This window comes from Ovis canadensis, chromosome 3, assembly GCF_042477335.2.
Source record: "Ovis canadensis isolate MfBH-ARS-UI-01 breed Bighorn chromosome 3, ARS-UI_OviCan_v2, whole genome shotgun sequence".
Classification (NCBI taxonomy): domain Eukaryota; kingdom Metazoa; phylum Chordata; class Mammalia; order Artiodactyla; family Bovidae; genus Ovis; species Ovis canadensis.
Window position 1 is genome coordinate 196457388 of NC_091247.1, and position 20417 is coordinate 196477804.

Sequence of the window (20417 nt, forward strand, 5' to 3'; positions counted from 1 at the left end):
GACTATTAAGTAGAACATGGACTATTAAGTAGTACATTTCTGAATGTACATTTCTGAATGCCTGCTGCAGATGGATCACCCTAGAAGTCCTGCCTTTCTATAAAGCAATTTTCTAAGTGACACAGAAGTCATTTCCACTGTGAAATGTGTCTTTATTTTCCATCATACTCAATTGCCCTGTTATTTTGTGCAAAATGTACCCACACTTAATGCTCATATATGTATTTATTTTTGTTATTTGTGGGGTATAACTTAAAAGAGTATATATTTTAACATGTCAGAATTTCAACTTCAAAGTCAATTTGGTCCCTTGAGACATTATAAACTTTGCATCTAAAATTTTGTATTTCTCATTTTCCGAGGGATTTCTTTCAGTTCTTTATGTATTGAAATAATCCAAGAAACTAGTACAGGAGAATTTTTTTAAAAATCAATCAAAATAAGACAGTGAAACTGGTCTACATAACTTATCAGCTGTTACTATCCATATTTTTCTTTATGTATATGGCTTTTATTTTATTTCAACCAGAATCCTGATCTTGTGATCACAGAATGTTGTTCATTGCCATTTGATTAATATTACGCTACTACTCTTTACTGCAGGGATAGTGCAGAATTTAAATTGCTTTCCAGGAAAGAAGGGAGAACTGAGGAACAAATGCTGAGGGGAGAAACAGATCCAATCACCAAGCTCCCTTCCTGATCCCAAAAGTTACATTCTACTTACTCTCACTTATGGAACAGTGTGATCATTTTCAGTAAAGTCACAGTTCTTTTCATGGAAAGATATTTGACGTAAATAATTATTTAAGGATGAAGGTGACACCACTACTTAAAGTGCTTGCAAAATATGAATTGACTTTGCTTAAATTTCAGAAATAAAAGTTAGTACACATAAACACATTTTCTCTCAGCATTGAAAAATTCTAGTCTATAATCTACCTGCTTGCTAAGAATGGTGGTGGTGGTTTAATCCCTTAGTCATGTGCAACTCTTTGCGACCTTATGGACTGTATAGCCCACTAGGCTTCTCTGTCCATGAGATTTCCCAGGCACAAATACTGGAATGGGATAAAGATATTGTTTAAAGATTTTTATCAAGATATTCTTCTCTAGAAATAGATTTAATCTGTTATTCTGTTTTTCATCTGTTTTCTCTCTACTGCCACCTAGTGGATTAAATGCAAGTTTACCTGTCAATTAAAATCAAGGGAAGGAAATGAATAACATGAAATTTATCCATGATGATGAGTTATTGTTACTTTTTTTAGTAGAGTGTAGGTTGCAGAAAATACAAGAGTGAAAAAAGTCCAGGCATTCATGTGATATCAGTAATAAAATGCTTATCAGCTTATCCATAAATAAGGTATTTTATTTAGAACATTAGAAGCTAGGTAAATTATTGATACTGTGTCCTACGTGTTGTATTTCTAAATTATGTTGAGAAGCTTAATTCCTTATTATAATGGTCAATAATTTTCTTTTCTTAATGTGAAGCTTCAAAGCCCCCCTGATATGAAGTGTACTTACTTAACTGACAGGTAAATAAAAGTGCAGAGATAAGATAGTCAATTTTTATCAAAGTTGGGAAGAAAGGCAGATACGTGTGTTATTCTGGGAATTTCTTTTTCCAAATAATGAAACCAATAAAAGCAAATGGAGTTTAAGTCTCCTAATTCTTTGTAGGGGTGACCTTTTCAGCCTCCACTAAAGAACAAACCCAAATGAGCAAAAAAAAACACATAACCTGTTGTTACTTGCTGGCTGTTTGGCTGAAAGTTTTCACTATTGTCTCAGGTCCAGAGGATTTGTTAACAAAATAAGCCACGCGTTATATACAAATAAACAATACAAATATTTCTTAGAGAACTATCTAGTCTACTTTCAATATTCTAACATAAAAGAAAAAAGAAATAGAAACAGCAGAGGAGAGCAATAGAACATACATCACCAAATTTGATTTGCCAACATCCGTACTTAAACAGCACTGGGAAGTCTCGAGTGACAGCGGTCTGGAGTTCCAGTTAGGAAAAGTTCCCAGGCAGCGTGTCCGCTTTGTGGGTGAGACTTCAAAGATTCCATTTCTCCCACTTATAATCCCAGGATGCTAACTGATACGTTCTCATCAGTTCAGTTCAGTTTAGTCACTCAGTCGTGTCCGACACTTTGAGGCACCATGGACTGCAGCACCCCAGGCTTCTCTGTCCATCGCCAATTCCCAGAGCTTTCTCGTAAACTCATGTCTATCGAGTCAGTGATGCCATCCAACCATCTATCTCATCCTGTGTCATCCCCTCCTCCTGCCTCCAGTCTTTCCCAGCATCAGGGTCTTTTCCAGTGAGTCAGTTCTTCGCATCAGGTGGCCAAAGTATTGGAGCTTCAGCTTCAGCATCAGTCCTTCCAATGAATATTCAGGATTGATTTCCTTTAGGATTGACTGATTGGATCTCCTTGCAATCTGAAGGACTCTCAAGAATTTTCTGCAACACCACAGTTCAAAAGCATCAATTCTTCAGTGCTCAGCTTTCTTTATGGTCCAGCTCTCACATTCATACATGACTACTAGAAAAGCCATAGCTTTGACTAGACGGACCTTTGTCAGCAAAGTAATGTCTCTGCTTTTTAATATGCTGTCTAGGTTGGTCATAACTTTCCTTCCAAAGAGTAAGCGTCTTTTAATTTCATGGCTGCAGTCACCATCTGCAGTGATTTTTGGAGCCCAAGAAAATAAAGTCTGTCACTGTTTCCATTTTTTCTCCATCTATTTGCCATGAAGTGATGGGACCGGATGCCATGATTTTAGTTTTCTAAATGTTGAGTTGTAACAGCCAGCTTTTCCACTCTTCTCTTTCATCAAGAGACTCTTCCCTTTCTGCCATAAGAGTGGTGTCATCTGCATATCTGAGGTTATTGATAAATCATCGTCAATCTGCCAGCAAAACTGCAGCAATGGTATTACGTTAATTTTTTACAATGCTGTTTCCTCTTTTGGAGAAGGAAATGGCAACCCACTCCAGTAGGCTTGCCTGGAGAATCCCATGGACAAAGGAACCTGGTGGGCTACAGAGGCTGAAAGGACTGAGCAACTAACACTTGCTTTGTTACGCAAATCTTGGAATGTTACTAAGTCCTAGGAGTGGTAGGCCAGACCTCCTCAGGGGACTTGACAGATTCCAAGATCTGCTCCCTATCTATCTATTGTGTTTCTCTTCTAACACTCACAGCAGGTGTGGCTGACACCCACAGCAGTAGTCAGGGCTGTATCTATGTAGGTCAGAAGCAAGGTTGGAGGCCTGCCCTGCTTTGTCTCTGAAGCCTAAACAAGACTATTTAATTTCCCTAACACTGATTCATTTCTTTGTCTTTTTTTTTTTAATTTGAACTTTTTATTTTGCATTGGAGTATAGCCTATTAACAATGTTGTGACAGTTTCAGGTGGACAGCAAAGCGACTCAGCCATACATAGACATGTGTCCATTGTCCCCCAGACTCCGCTCCCATCCAGGCTGCCACATAACATTGAGCAGAGTTCCCTGTGCTATACTTTAGATCCTTGTTGAATACAGTTGCGTGTTCTTGTCAATCCTAAACATGCAAGCTATCCTTTCACCCCATCCTTCCCCCATGGCAACCATAAGTTCATTATTTAAGTCTGTGAACTGACTCATTTCCTTGACTTGGTATCTGTTGCTCTTTATCCATTTCCTTTGCGGCCAGCCAAGCCCTGTGTGACCCTCAGGTTCACACACTGTGTGAATGGGCTCAGCTTCCCATTTCGTAAGCCTCTCTGGTGGCATCAGAATGCACATGTACAAACACATTGTATCAGGCTCACACATCTTTTGCCTACCTGATTCTTCATCTGGGCGTAAGTAGTGGGTGAGGCTCCTTGAGCTACAAGGTGGCAGAAGAGGAGATTTAATTGAAATTCAGAAAAAAAATATATCCCCAGGCCCACTTTTAGCCAGTTTCATTAAATATTACAAAAGTCACGAATTGGCTGAATTTGAGTCTCCTCCCATTATTTTCACACCAGATTGCTACCCCATCCAGGCAGACTAGGCTTCTTTTTTGAAGACTCAATGTATGTATTCTATTGTCCAAGATTTAATATAATAGTCTTAATTTGTTTTCTTACCTGCATGGCCTATAACTGTACAGGATAACCCAGCAACCTTTAATGCCTTTAGAATATATAGCCTTCAAAACTTTTTAGTCTCTCAATTTTTCTATTTAAAAACCAACTGGGAGTAATTTCTTTTGTGCTGAAGAAATTTATGATTGCATTGTTGGCTTGTGATTTTCTCAGTGTTTGTGGGGAAGGTCGTTTTCTCTCTGTCATTCCTAATATGAATTCCTGAGTCCTTCGTCCTGTGTCTTTTGGTGGGCAGGGGCCCCGGGTGGCGGGGATTTGTCTTGTCTGATGTCTTTGTTTCTAGTGAAGCTACAGTTTTGGTGTCTGTTATCTGTCACAGTCGGATATGCTAATGGCACTTTCTCCAGCCCAAGTCTGCTGGCACCAGAGTGTTCTGAACGAAGTAGAAGGGCAAGTTAGAGAAGCAGATGTTAGGTTTCACTCCCCAAAACTGAAATCATGTCTAGGTTCTTTCCTTTTTCAGTTCCCAATCAGTGCAATCCTGAAAGGTGTTATATGGCTAGTTGTCAAAAGTATATGGCTAGTTGGCAATGTACTGGTCTTCCCAGGTGGCTCATTGGTAGAGAATCTGCTGCCAAGGCAGGTGCCCCAGGAGACGTGGGTTCGATCGCTGGGTCAGGAAGGTCCCCTGGAGGAGGAAATGGCAACTCTCTCCAGTATTCTTGCCTGGGATAATCCCATGTACAGAGGAGCCTGGCGAGCTATCATCCATGAGGTCGCAAAGAGTCAGACAGGACTGAGCAACTGAGCACACACAAAAAACCTGCTAATAAAACAATAGACAAATCTGCCTTTCCTTTAAAATCGTAACTCTGAAAGCAAAGCAAAATGGAACCAAGTCTTGGTGTTTTCTTCTTAGAAGACCATCAGGCTTTGTGTAACTCAGCTTCAGAAGTAACAGCTGTCATTTGTGGCTTCTGGGAGATGTTTCAGATCTGTTCTAGACTTTGAGACGGGCATCTGCCTTTTAGATTAACAGCTGTGTGCACTTTTACTTTATTCCAGCCTTCTCTGGGAGTCAAGAAGCCGACTAAAGCCCTGCTCTTTGTAATCTTGAGCCCAGTGGGACCTTATTTTTCCAGTGGAAGCTTTAATCCTGTGTCCCTGTGGGCCAACCCGAAGTATGTAAGAGCCTGGAAAGGTGGGACCGGGGACTGCAAGATGGGAGGGTAAGTTGATCTGTGTTTCTGTCTAAAGGATAGAGTCCCTTGTGACCATTAAGTTATGACCATTTCACTTCAATAGAAATTATATATATTAGTATTCACACTGGAATGTTCATTTTTATTTCATGTTTAGCCTTCAGTGGTTTGAATGTGCTAGCTGTTTGAAGGATAACCTCTGCAGCCCTTTGTAAGGGAGAAACATTGACTGTTAACGCATAAGCAAGAACTAAAGTAACTAAACCAGGAGGGAAATCAGCGCTTTGGATGAACTGCCCGGGATGCTGGTTCCTGGCCGCAGGCTGACAGTTGGCATTCGAGAGCATCTGGTGTTGGGGCGCAAGCTCTCAGTCGGCTCCAAGGAGCCCTGTCTGGGGAAGGTGCCTGCTTCACTGAAGTGCTGTCTTCATTCCCGCAGATTGCAACCATATCTGCTGCCAACTGGCTGTGGGACAGCCCTGCTTTGGCTCGGTCAGGCCAGTCTCATAGGCCATATGTAGCTGGCTGGAAATAAAAGAGCATTTGAAAGTGTTAGACAATTTCAGGGGTGGACTTGGCTGTGAATCGGGAATGCCCCGACGGGTGAACAAGAATAGCCGGGTTACCCAGCGTGGCTCTTCCTTTGGAAGAGCACCAGCTGGCCTGCAAGGTGACTCAGTGGCAGTCTTCTGGGCCCTGGTGCAAACTGTAAAGTCTCAGAGCCCTGGGAGAGAGAAAGGATGTGGTGCTGACATGCCAGAGAGACCTTGACAGCTGGCTTTGAACCCTCCATAGACTTTCTATTTCTCACTTTTCTATCCCCAAAAAGGCATGGTGGTAAAAGGCTATGTCCTGTCATCCCTACTGGCATTCACTCACTAACTGCATTCCCTCATCGGGTCAGAAAAATCCTGATGGTGGTGGCTTAGTTGCTAGGGTGTATCTGACTCTTGCAACCGCATGGACCGCAGCATGCCAGGCTCTTCTGTCCATGGAATTGTCCAGGCAAGAATACTAGAATAGATTGCCATTTCCTTCTCCAGGGCATCTTCCCAACCCAGGGATCAAACCCAGGTATCCTGCATTGCAGGCAGATTCTTTATTGACTGAGCTATGAGGGAAGCCCAGGAAAAAAAGAAAACAATTCTGATGGGAGTTCATTAAATAAACTAAGTCACTTTACTCCGTGTTGATCTCCTTCCTAAGTCCTAGGCTAGCCAGGTCAAAAACTTTTTTGTTTATTCTCTCAATGGCTTCTTTACTTTTCAGACTTATTCACAGAACATATCTGTATTAGTCTATTAAAACTTCTCTCCCTGCACAGTGCGGTAAGGCAACCGTCTTGATGAAGAGATAACATAAAATTTTTTCTTCTTTAAATCTTACTCTCTAGCTCCCCCTACCTGCCTTGGGAAAAGATAACATGGGGACGCAAACTGCAGGGAATCCTTTAGTTTGGTGTCTGGGCAGATGGTTATTTGTTACAAAGATGATATTGAGGCAGTCTCATAGAATATATGATCATTAAAGAGCAATCAAAAATCAATACTTTCTGTACAACACAGAGACTGAACTCTGGTGTTACTATGAACAACTAGGATTTCAATATTGTCTCATCAGTTATAACAAGTATACCCCACTAATGTGAGATGTTAATATGAAGGGAAATGGAAATTGAGGAATAAGAGTTATAGAAGCTCTGTTTCTTGCTCAGGTTTTCTGTAATCTGCAACTTCTCTAAGAAATAAAGCCAACTATAAAATAAATTACTAGTTTGACTCATTAGGCTCATGTGGACCAGAATCAGTGGACATTGACTTGAAATTTCTTAGAGAAGAGAGTATTGGGCCTCATACATAAAAGCAAAATTGGCAAGAGGGCAGGCATGAAGCAGAGAGTGGATTTGTCACAAACCCGCCTGTTGCTTCCAAGAGTTTCAAAGCTCTCTGCTCCTGTACTCCCAACCTGGAGGAGCACAGGGAAACAAATGATTTTGCATCTACTGTCATTCAGTTTAGTTAAGAAAGACATTTGGCGGGAACCTTAGATTTATGTATTATTGTTCTTTTCTAGACCTGACTTATTCAGTGCTGTGCTGGGCTTAGTTGCTCAGTCGTGTCCGACTCTTTGCGACCCCATGGACTGTAGCCCTCCAGGCTCCTCTGTCCATGGGGATTCTCCAGGCAAGAATGCTGGAATGGGTTGCCATGCCCTCCTCCAACTTATTCAATAGTTACCTTCTAATCTTTTTTTTTAGTACCTCTGTAGTCAATTGGTAGTTATTAAATATCTATTGACTTTCACAAGCTCAAGAATTTTCTGCTTTCTGTCTAAGTGAGTCTGAGGAAGAGAGAGAATATATATATTTTTTAAATTCTAAGATTAAAAAATTTAATCTTAGAACTTTTAAACAGATTAATTTAAATTGTAAGCCTTAGTTTCCTCATTGATAAAGTGAGGGTAATAATGCCCACTTTACCTGTGAAGATGAAGGAAGGTAATGTGAAGTGCCTAGGATCCTGGCTGGCACTTAGGGAGCTCTCAACAAGTATGGAGTTAGAACCTGACAGTTTCCAGTGTGGATCTGGGAATAAGAGATACCCATAAATCATGCACATATCTGCATGATCTTATGCAATTAAGTCCTTTCTCCCTACAAGTCCTCAAAAGTATAATAACAACTGGGTTGTGTTAACACAATTTGTTGAAATAATGGGGTTCAGAAACTAGTACCCTGCCTGGTAGGTGGTACTCCCTCAACAGACAATAGTTTATATTATGAGGCTCTCTTTCTTTCTGGTTTTATCTCCTGGACTCTCTCCTAGGAGTAATCAGTTAGATTGCACACAGTAGGACTTACTCTTTTGGAGGGATGTATTTAATATTCCTAGTCTCCCAGGTTCTACATTAAAATTATATGTAGACAGTTTTTTATTTTCCTCTTTCCTCCAAGGACATGTGTTTTCCTTAATATTGGCAGCATGTGGAAGGAAGCCCAAGTATATTACCAAAGTATCAATAACCCAGTGGACATTAATAATACAGTTTACACCTGAGAGAGAATTTTGACACACATTTGTATTGGGGGAAAAACACACCTATAAATGGACTTCCCTGGGCTCAGTGGTAAAGAATCCACTTGTCAGTGAGGGAGATGCAGGTTCAATCCCTGGGTCAGGAAGATCCCCTGGAGGAGATTCCCACTCCAGTATTCGTGCCTGGGAAGTCCCATGGACAGAGGAGGCAGGCGGACTACAGTCCATGGGGTCACAAGAGAGTCGCATATAACTTAGCAACTAAACAAGAAGTAGACAGTAAAGAGCTGCATCTGGGCCTGTTGGCTCCAAGCCCACGCTCTGTCTACAGACTCTCCCTGCAGGCTGGTCTGCTCCTTAAAAAGTATTCATCATTGAACCCAGTGACTGCGTATTTGCCATTGGTTCTGAATATGGGCGGTCTGATGTTCTGTGGTCATTAAAAATGAAAGCCTCCTGAATATTAGAATTGTGTCATCTCCAGACTGACTAGTAATTTACATTTCATTGCCTGTGTTTTGAAGTATACATGTTGAGGGTCTTTTAAAGGAATCTGAATACCCTGGTGTAAGTAAATCTCATCATTCCCCAGATTGTATGATGTCTGTTTCCCATAGCTTTCTAGAATAATTCAGTCATTAGTCACTAGTCTTTGAGTTACAGGTCAGAACACTAGCTCAGTCCATCTTGAGTAGAGAAGGGAATGACTGGCTCATGTTAGTGGGATGGCAGCTGTGGACCAATAAGAGCTCGAATCATTGTCACCAGATTGCTCTGCCCTTGCGTATGTCCTGCTCGTGCTACATCCACCCCAGTCTCTCTCTTCTCTCCTTTTCCCTCTCTTTCCATCCTTCCCCCATCTCTTGTCTAAGCTTCTGGCTATGTGTTAGCATAAGGCTCTCCTAATTCAGGTATCTTCTCCTTTGAAGGCTGGTGATCATGGATACAAGAGACCCAGCATCATAGCAGACAAACTGCCACCATTCTCAAAGGGGAAAAATACATTTGTCAAAGGGTTTTGTACATTGAAATGAATAAGTGAGTAAACTCAAAGAAGAACTTATGAGCAACTTAGTTACTTGCCCACCCTTTTCTTCAGTTGTGGTAGGGGCAGGATGCTATGATTGTCAATCCAAGCAGAATGACTTGGCTGCATAGGAATGGCCCAGGAGAATACAGTGGGAAGAGAGGAGAAGCTGTGCAGATGAGAATGGCATGTAGCCACTGTGATGTATGGCTTCTGTGTTTAAGTTACACTTTGACTTAGGAAATACTAAAAATTTAATCTTGCCCAGATATAAAAGAGATCATTTAAAAGGCCTAGGTGGGTATTTTCTGGAAGGTAATAATAACATTAATTTTTTGGTAGTATGTTTGATTGTTTCTATGTTCTTCTTGGGGCTTCATAGTCCAAGGATGGGTCTAGGGTTTTTTCCTAGTCCTGACTGTCTTACAGGAGTGCTTTCAAACTTGTTTGCTGATATCTTCTAAAAGCCAAGGAAAGTGAATTATATAGCCAGAAGCATAGAAAAGCAAACAAGCATCACATATATTTAAGGACTCTCATGTTTTATCTAAAGCATTGATTCATATTTTATATTCTACTGAATACTTTTCCCATTTAAGTTTAATAAAAGATAAATTTAAAATATTACTTCCTTTTCTCCTAAAGTGAAAGTGAAGTTGCTCAGTTGTGTCTGACTCTTTGCGATCCCATGGACTGTAGTCTACCAGGCTTCTCTGTCTATGGGATTTTCCAGGCAAGAGTACTGGAGTGGGTTGCCATTTCCTTCTCCAGGGGATATTCCTGACCCAGGGATCGAACCCAGGTCTCCTGCATTGCAGGCAGACCTCTGAGCCACCAGGGAAGCCCCAGTCCTTTTCTCCTAAGGCAACATATAGTTGGAGAACTCAATGAGGATAGTGAGAGCTAGGCATCATTATGAATGAACCTACTTATGCCAAATAAAAATTTAAGGTATAAAAAGCATTAATATTTCTGTTTAATTTAGAAGTCATTTCTCCTTCCAAATGATAGACCATTTGTCAAAATATATTTTCTTTAAAAAGAATTCCAATATATCTAAATTTCTTGTCTCTTTAGTTTGAATTTATTCTCCACGAGCCATGTGTATGTGTGTGTTAAATGTCAGTTATATCTAACACTCTGACTTACAGAGGAAAGTGCTCCCCTACCAAGTTTACTTAAACTTCTAGGAGTCAGGTAACAAATGAATGAATGAATGAGTAAATAAATTATTATTACAAACTACATTGTCATTCCAGGAAGATATGCCATGTTCCTTTGAATAATCCAAGGTGAATAGTATTGATTGAGAAAAACAGGTTTTTGGAATATTTTTTGGTTAAAATCAGGAATATTTAGCCTCTTGTCTTACTTTTAGGGAATTTAGACATTGAACAATAGGTATTTCTTGATTATATTGAAAGGTACCAGTTAAAGCACAGAGTTGGTGCTCTGCTAATGAACACATATAACTTGATATAAGTTACTTCTCTAGGCCTCAGTTTCTCATCTGAACCAAGGGACTAATGATTGTCGCGAACTCAGTAGTGTTTTGTGGGGTTTAAATGGAATATTCTTGTTCAGTCACTAAGTCATGTGTGACTCTTTGCGACCCCCATTGACTGCAACACACTGGCCTTCCGTGTCCTTCACTATCTCCGAGAATTTGCTTAGATTCATGTCCATTGAGTCAGTGATGCTATCTAACCAGCTCATCCTCTGCTGCCCTCTTCTCCTTTTGCCTTCAATCTTTCCCAGCATCATGGTCTTTTCCAGTGAAAAGAACTAGAACATTAGAACAAAGGGAAAAAGTAGCACGCCTCCAAAATGAAGTAATTCATGTACAGTTGAATGGCATGTGGAAAAAATACTCAATAACTTATAAGTGTTGTTGACTTGGCTCTTCACCTGTGTTTTCTCTTTTCAAGTTAGAAATGCACAACGTTTCTTTGATCTCTCTCTCCCAAATGAATGCGGTTAGACCACATAGATTCTCTAATGTGTTTCCTCTAATATTATGCAGTTAACTGGAGAGGATATATAATTAAGAACCTAGTACATTGACTACATCCATGCTTGAATTAAGGACTTGCTGGGAGGTAGGGGCTGAAGTATATTCATAATCATGTGTTTCCTCTTTCTTAAAAGGAATTATGGCTCGTCTCTTTTTGCCCAATGTGAAGCAGTGGAAAATGCATGTCAGCAGGTTCTGTGGCTCTATGGAGAAGAAAATCAAATAACTGAAGTTGGAACTATGAATCTTTTTCTTTATTGGATAAATGAAGATGGAGGTAATCCACCCAGATTTCAGCTCTCTGCTATGTTTCAATCATTTTCAGTGGGATTGGAGAGAAAAGAACTAAAACCTTAGAGCAAGAGAACAAGTAGCTCAATTCCAAGATCTTAAGATTTTCTGTGCTTCTGCTGTCCAAGTATTCATGAGTTTACAGTATTTATAAAGATTTTTGGTTTTGTTTTTTGGCTTTAGATGTACTTACTTTTGAGTTGTCAACTTAAGGAATTTAAATCTCCACTATTTGAAAATGTGCTGCCTTATCCTTTTTATTATTGTATCATTTTTCCTATCTGATTATTTCAGTGGTCACTTACCATGCATGCGTGCATGCTCAGTTGCTTCAGCCGTGTCTGACTCTTTGTGACCTCATGGATTAGCCCGCTAGGCTTCTCTGCCCATGGCATTTCCCAGGCAAGAATACTGGAGTAGGTTATTACCATGTTCTCCTCCAGGGACTCTTCCCAACCCAGGGATTGAACCTACCTCTTCTCCATAGCAGGTGGATTCTTTACATCTGAACCAGTGGGGAAGCCTGTGGTGATTTACCATATACTATGTATAAGACACTATAGTGATAAGCATAGTCTACTCTTTCTACTGATATGAAATTTAGTGCACTCTCTTATTGTAATTCGTTTAACAATCATTGCCCTTTCTACATATTTTGATAATACATTAGAAGCCTTCCAGATTTACACTGGAGCTCTATTTGAATAAAGGACACCGTTTTTAGGACAAATTGGTCTTATTTGGGGATTGTATTTAGATTGTGGTTCATTTAAGACCATTAATATATGTCTACTACAAAAATCAGTACTTCTTTATTGCCTTTAATATCCTGAATGCTCACTTTTCTTCTTTGCAGTTCTTTTCTTTTAAATTAGTTGGCAGAAACCACAGACTAGAAATGTAAAATGATAAGTTTCCAAATGTAGCTCCTCTGTCTATGGGATTCTCCAGGCAAGAATACTGGAGTGGGTAGTCATTCCCTTCTCCAGGGGATCTTCCTAAGCCAGAGATTGAACCCGGGTCTCCTGCATTGCAGGCGGATTCTTTACGGTCTGAGCCACCAGGGAAAGCCCAAATGTAAAATGATAAGTTTCCAAAGATTGAGTTGAGTTCGAACAATTTTTTGACCAACCTAATACTGCTGAAATCTTGGGATTGGTTTTAATTCAGACTTTAAATGAAATTTTAATTTTAAAGCAGATATAGTAGCCTCTTGCTCTTTTGTTATTTGGCTACAGATAGAGGGAAATGGTGATTCAGATGTAGCTGACTTCAGAGCTAATTTGAGCATTGCTTTCAGAGAATTACAAAATGAGCCTTATATTCCAGTCCCAGCGAGAACAAACAGAAGGTGTGGTGAGTACACCATGTTCTGGGACTGATCCTTGGTAACACTGGGCATATGAAAAGCCAGGTATAGATTATGTTTGTCCTTCCGTACCTGGCTGTTTGTAGTTGACACTCGTGAAAAACAAAATCTGTACTGGAATATCTGTGATTTCTAATTTGGAGTTATTGCATATGACATATATCAAAAGCTGTTCCTGAAAGTTGACAGACACTGCTGAACTCTGTACATAGGAGATAATAAGTTGATTCAGTTCATTCTTTCCATCTACCCACTGCCGTCCCCATTGCCAAGAAAACCCACGCAATCCCAAACAAAACCAGTGACATCATACAGAAGTGGCACCATCCTTATTTATGGATGGAAGATGTCAGGATTTAAGCACAGTCTGAATCAGAGCTACATGATTTAACCAGAAACACCAGAAACTGTCCTGGTGAAAAATGACCTCTTATGCAAACAATGATCATGAACCATTTCCATGGCTTTTAAAGGTCAGAAGAGAATTGAATGAATTTGTCTTCTGACTCTTATAAAATATACAAGACCTTGAGAGTTCCTATTCAGGTTATGGTTGCCTGAAATAAGTAGTTTTAATGTGAAGATGCTCCTTCAATTTGAGGGTGTTCACTGACAGATCAGATAAAATTTAAGGAGAAAGGAAATGGAACAAATGTTTGAACAGTACTCTGAGAGAAGTGAGGGAAATGTCAGGAACAATCTTTGGGCTTAAAAAGAAAACAGACATTACAGCAAGTCTAGTAACTTTGATTTATACTGTGTGGCTTTAGGAGAAGACAAAGAATAATGCACTGAAAATCAGCAAAATGTTGAGTTTTTTTTTTTTCCCAAAAAGCTTTCCAATAAGAGTTACAAGCAGAGTTCTTTCCATGAGCACCCACTCACCATTCCTTTGGGCCAAGGTAGCTGCCACAGCGCTGTGCCCTGTTTTGTGACACTTGGCTTGGAACTCATGGGTTTTTTTGTTTTTGTTTTTAAACCGAAGTATAGTTGATTTACAAGGTTGTGTTAGTTTCAGGTGTATATCAAAGTGATTCAGTGTGTGTGTGTGTGTGTGTGTGTGTGTGTGTGTGTGTGTGTGTGTTTATATTCTTTTTAAAATTCTTTTCCCTTATAGGTTATCACAACACTGAGTAGAGTTCCCTGTGCTATACAGAAGGTCCTTTTTGAGTGTCTATTCATGTGGGTTTTGATTCCATAACTGCAGCCCTGATTGTAAGGTCACATGGCCCCCAATTCTGTTTTATTTCATTGATGAGTCATATGACATACACACTTACTGTTCACTGTTGAGAAAGCACTATTATCTAACACTAGACACTGGAACTACTGTGAAAGTAAGATGGGATTGTCATGGTTGAGTTTCACAGTGAGTTTGCGATGCATTTACACCAGCTCTGCTCAGACTACTCTTGCTAGGTGGCTGTTCACTCACCTCCTTCAAGTCTTTGCCAGACACCCATTCTCAGTAAGCCTTTTCTTGGATACCTTAATACAAATCTTAAACTCTCTCCCCAACACTCCCCATCACCTTCTTTTTTTCCCCTCCCATTGCCTAACATGCTATTTAATATAATTGTTTGCCTCTGCCCATTAGAAAGTGAGCAAGGAGTCATATCGATTTTGTTCGCTGATGTATCCCTCATACTTAGAATGGCCAGCGGCACTGATGCTGACACTGATACTGATAGATGCTCGGTATATATTGCTGAATGAATGAATGATTGTGCTGTTGGTGTTTGGGTCGTTAACACAAACCCACATTCCTGGTTCTCATTAGTGCTTGAATTTGGGAAGTCAGATGAATCCTGCTGTTATTGCTTCTAAACTCTTCATCTCCCCCAAATGATTTCTCTGTCAAAAACAAGCTGTGTTCGTAGGCTCTGTTTTCCTCCTGTTGAGCAATCTGGAGCTCATTCTGGCTCTTGTAAGCTTGTTTGTGGTTGCAGAGGAAAATGAATATTTCTCACCCAAATGTTGTCATGTCATCATCTCTGTCTGGCAACCAGAGAAGCAGATGTTCTGTTCCTTGACCTCAGGCTAGTGGTTACAGATTTGGGTGTTACATATGTTTCACAAAACTGCATTTGCACACGCGGGGCCACTGTTTTCATTGAACTCTATACAGTCTTAGGAGGAGGGCATGGCAACCCATTCCAGTATTTTTGCCTGGAGAATCCTATGAACAAAGGAGCCTGGTGGGCTATAGTCCATGAGGTCACAAAGAGTTGGACACGACTGAAGTGACTTAGCACATGGTCTTAAAGCCCAGCAAGCTTTAGGGAAGGTCCAGTTTGGGGGCACTAGAATTGTTTGTTTATATGTGTGGGGTGTATGTGTGCATACATGTATAGATCTGTACATCCATATATCCAGCTTGCTTGCTATTGCAAAACACGTGTTTATCTTGAGATCAAAGTAGCCCCCAAAACATTGCCAAAAACAAATTTTCTTCTTTTGAAACAGCGGTTTTCAGCAGATGATTTTTTGACTCAAAATTCAAAGAAATCATACTGCTATACCCTAGCAAGAGGTGTTTTTGTTTTTGTTTTTTTTTTAAACAAACAAACAAACTCAAAAACATGTATTACATACCACTCTGGGCCAGGCATGTTGTTGAGTTTTGGGGACCCAGGAGTAAACATAGAGTCCTTGCATTCCAGAGAGCTGTGTTGTTGTTGGGGACGTCTCATGTGGCCACAGTGGAGTGGATGAGTCCAGAGCACAGCCTATAAAAGCAAATGGCGGTGGCCACAGTGTTGAGAGGCTTGAGCGCTGACAGTGTTCCCCAGCGTCACCAACCTTGGGAAGTCCCATGTTTCTTCAGCCTCAGTTTCTCCTTCTGGAAAACAGGACTGCACTAGGTGATCTCTAAAGTCCTTTCAGGCTGCATCAAGTGGCTCTGGAGCTCAAAGACCGATTTTTACCCAACTTTTGCTACCCAGTGGTCCTTTCCAACATCCCTTGTGAAGTCCTCTGCAGACACATGACAGGCAACACATCTGTCCTGAGGTTCAACATCTATATAAAAATGATGGTTTAAGGCTCAAATTTCTCACTAGATTCAGCTTCCTGGGTGCCAGAGGTGAGGAGGAAAGGGAATGTTGAGTACCAGAGGCATCCTTCTGTAAGGAGGCTGTGTGGCTGGTGTGCCACACTTTTTTTTTTTTTTTTTGGTAAGATTTATTTATTTTTGGGTGTACTGGGTCTTTGTTGCTGCGAGCGGGGGTTATTTTTTGCAGTGTGCAGGCTTCTCACAGGGATGGCTCCTCTGGTTGTGGAGCACGGGCTCTAGGCTCATGAGCTTCAGTAGCTGTGGCACCCAGACTCAGTAGTTATGGCACATAGGCTTAGTTTAATTGTCCCATGGCTTGTGGGATCTTCCCCAACCAGGGATTGAACCTATGTTCCCTGCATCGGCAGGCAAATTCTCAACTGCTAGGCCCCCAGGGAAGCACCGTGCTGAGTCTCGTAGACAGGTCATCATGCCAACTTGCACTGTGGTTGGGAGTGTCTGCAGTCATTCTCTTAGTAGACCAGTGTCTTGGCTTTGGCCCTGTGGGTCACCCATGGAGTGTTATTTTGTTGTTTGGATTTCCTTTTTTCTTCTTTCTTATGCTTTCTTTGTTGGGTGTGTCCATGCTTGAGCCCACCCTGCATGCATTGCATTCGATTTCAGAGGATGAAGTCAGTGTCTCCATGCTTGATGTGGGTGCTCCTCCATGGTTGAATGTCACTGGATAGAGTTGTCAGGGCCAGTGTGGGAGCAGTGGCAGCCTGAGTGGGCCTGAATACCTCTTAGGACAGGGTTGCCCCATGGTGCTCTTAGAAGGTTGGGTGATGCCCAGTGTTTCTGGATAAGGGTCTACCTCCATTTTCCTAATCACAACCAGCTTTAATCTTTTTGACTTTGCAATGTTTTTTGACTTTTGGAATGTTGTTTTTTGGAGTATTTTATAACTCTTATTGTTTGTTAGTGGGAAACCATCTCATTCTTCACTGGTTAAGGATAAATTGAAGGTAGTAGAATGATTGGGCTTCCCTGGTGGCTTAGTGATAAAGAATCCACCTGCCAATGTAGGAGATGCACGTTCAACCCCTGGGCAGGAAGATCCTTTGGAGAAGGAAATCAACCCGCTCCAGTATTCTGGCCTGAAAAATCCCGTGGACCTCGAGGAGCCTGGTGGGCTATATTTCATGGTGTTGCAAAGAGTCGGGCACAGCTTAGTGACTAAAGCAGAAGGATGACTGATTTTCTTTCTTGTTCTTTTTTCTGCATTTTTTTTCTTTTAAAGAAAATATAAGGATCTACCTGAAGTGTGAGTTGATTTGGAAAATTTGACAGTACAGAACAATGGCCCCCTTTTCGTGTTTGTTACCAGAACAATAACAAGAAGTGTTTTAAAAATAACAAGAAGTGTTTGTTGTTTAGAAAAGCATCTAATAAAGTTTGAAACTATTCCAATTTCTAATTGACAGAAGAAGAACTGGCAACTCCTCCGCTAGATGGCATCATTCTTCCAGGAGTGATGAGGCAGAGCATCCTGGACTTGGCACACAAGTGGGTGGGTACCTTCGGCATGAAACCCCTTTTATAAAAGCATGAAATAAAAAGTAATCAGAACAAGTCCAGCTTAGTGTTAAAATAATCTCCTGTAGTTCCAACCAACGTTATCTTATCTTTAAATCATAACTTGAGTGAAAAGAACTCTTCTGAAGGACTGTCTTGGCAAGACTATCAAATAAGTACTGTTTATAGGGAAGGGCAGGCAGAAACCAGTTTAGCAAGTTGTCCTAGTGAAGAAGTATTCTAGTACTAGACTCAAGCTTTATGCCAGGTGTCTCCTATTAATTCACCTGGTTTATCCTCCGTGTACTTCCTTTTCGCCAGCCTTTTAAAATCTAAACACTCAAGTAAATGGAAAGTTGTTTTCAGTAGCCTTTCTGATTTACATGACACAGGCAAGTCTGTTAAACCATTCGGTATTGGAAATGACTTCGCATATTCAAGATGAATATTGAATGAGTTGGTTAATCTGGCAAAGATTCTTGGATGGGACTTTTGACCCATGTGTTAAAATGGTCTCCAGGGGACAAGAAAAGGCTTTGAACATACTGTGGTCAAACAGTGTTAATAGGACAAATGTTTAGAAATACACATATCTAGGAGAGTACAGTTTCTTTGGAAAAGGCTTTGGAAGTAGAGAAAATGTGCTATAAATAATTCTACAAAACCCTGAAGTAGACAAGACCCAACTGCCACATGCTGGCTGGCACATTGGGCATGACATTTACAGACTGTTGGTATAATTTCAAACAGCTTGCCCTGTCCTAAATATGTTTGCAATTGGAAAGATGTATTTTCCAAGCTCAGTAATTTTTGTTTCATTAAAGAGAAAAATCAACCAAGTACAGAAGGTTTGATGACAAGTTGCAAGTGGAAATGCTTTCCCACACTAATGATTTGCTAGCATGAAAAATAGGTTATTATGGAGGAAGTTTTTTCTTGACTCCTTAGCTATAATTTATTTTTAAAACTGTGAGACATACACGCCAAGAGGCATGTGGGGGGTTACCAGTATTTGCCAGACAGGGGAAAATTGTCCAAAGATAAAGGAGGGTAAGGAGAGGAAAAACAATTCTGTTTATTTACAGGAGATTTTTTTTTTTCCTTTCCAGAACACAAAACTCAGCTTTAACTTGGCTGATTTTCTGGAGTTTATATATTTATTTATCTACTTACCTTTGTACAACTTAATTGCAGTTGCAGACTGAGATAAATTGAAACTTACAAAAAGCCACATTTCTATTGCAGGCATATATTTTTTTTATCTTTCCAAATATACTTACAGCATGAAGCACTCTTCTAATGCTTTGAATCTTGCCAAGGGCAGTGATTTCCATTTGTATCTATTGCGGACTTGTACATTAAAAAAAAATGCTCTCTTCTTACTTAAAGTATCCATTCTATGCTGCCCTTACTTCAAATAGCCTCTTGACCAGCTTTTCTTTCTTCTTTTTTTTTTTTTTTTGAGCTTTAACTACTAACAAAGAATGAGAATTAAACGGATTAAAGAATGAGTATGAAACATAGTTTAAACACAGCTTAAAAGCATCAGGTTTTTTTTTTTCCCCACTTCCTATCTTTGAGCAGATGTTCAAATAATTAAGCGGAAGTTGATGAGAGAGTATACCAATAATTCTGTGATGAAACTCAACCTGATACTGCATCAGAGGGAAAGAAGAGGATCACTGCTGTAAAGTCAATTGAATCAATGAAATTGGGGGAAAAAAAATACACAGTGTAATTTCTCAAATACGCTATTCTATGTATGTTTTAAAGTAATGAAATATTCCAGATATTGAAACTCAGCCCCTGTTTCTACTCCATAAAAGACACAGTAGAAAGAGGACTAGATTTGGAGTCAGTGAGATCAGACCTGAGTTCAGATCCAGTTTCTGCCATTTCCTAGCTGTGAGGCCTCAGGGGTGTCACTGAACATCCTTGAACCTTAATTTTCTCATCTGTAAAATAGGGTGATAATACCCACCTTAAGCTGTCAATGCAAAGAAGGAAAACAATAAAATGGGAAAAACTAGAGATCTCTTCAAGAAAATTAGAGATACCAAGGGAACATTTCATGCAAAGATGGGCTCGATAAAGGACAGAAATGGTATGGACTTAACAGAAGCAGAAGCTATTAAGAAGAGGTGGCAAGAATACACAGAAGAACTGTACAAAAAAGATCTTCATGACCCGGATAATCATGATGGTGTGATCACTCATCTAGAGCCAGACATCGTGGAATGTGAAGTCAAGTGGGCCTTAGGAAACATCACTACAAACGAAGCTAGTGGAGGTGATAGGATTCCAGTTGAGCTATTTCAAATCCTGAACGATGATGCTGTGAAAGTGTTGCACTCAATATGCCAGCAAATATGGAAAACTCAGCAGTGGCCACAGGACTGGAAAAGGTCAGTTTTCATTCCAATCCCAAAGAAAGGCAATGGCAAAGAATGCTCAAACTACCACACAGTTGCACTCATCTCACATGCTAGTAAAGTAATGCTTAAAATTCTCCAAGCAAGGCTTCAGCAATACATGAACTGTGAACTTCCTTATGTTCAAGCTGGTTTTGGAAAAGGCAGAGGAACCAGAGATCAAATTGCCAACATCTGCTGGATCAGGGAAAAAGCAAAAGAGTTCCAGAAAAACATCTATTTCTGCTTTATTGACTTTGCCGAAGTCTTTGACTGTGTAGATCACAATAAACTGGAAAATTCTGAAAGAGATGGGAATACCAGACCACCTGACCTGCCTCTTGAGAAACCTGTATGCAGGTCAGGAAGCAACAGTTAGAACTGGACATGGAACAACAGACT

At 40.3% G+C, this 20417-nt stretch overlaps 1 protein-coding gene across 7 annotated transcripts in view; it reads left to right on the top strand.

The window, feature by feature from the left end:
• BCAT1 (branched chain amino acid transaminase 1) overlaps positions 1-20417 on the top strand; it is a 114402-nt gene that overhangs the window by 77614 nt on the left and 16371 nt on the right. For all 7 annotated transcript variants that reach the window (XM_069581206.1, XM_069581207.1, XM_069581212.1 and 4 more), the window contains 3 exons: positions 5162-5325; positions 11509-11651; positions 17514-17599. In XM_069581206.1, coding sequence (XP_069437307.1) covers positions 5162-5325; positions 11509-11651; positions 17514-17599 — 393 coding nt within the window. The remainder of the gene's footprint in view (positions 1-5161; positions 5326-11508; positions 11652-17513; positions 17600-20417) is intronic.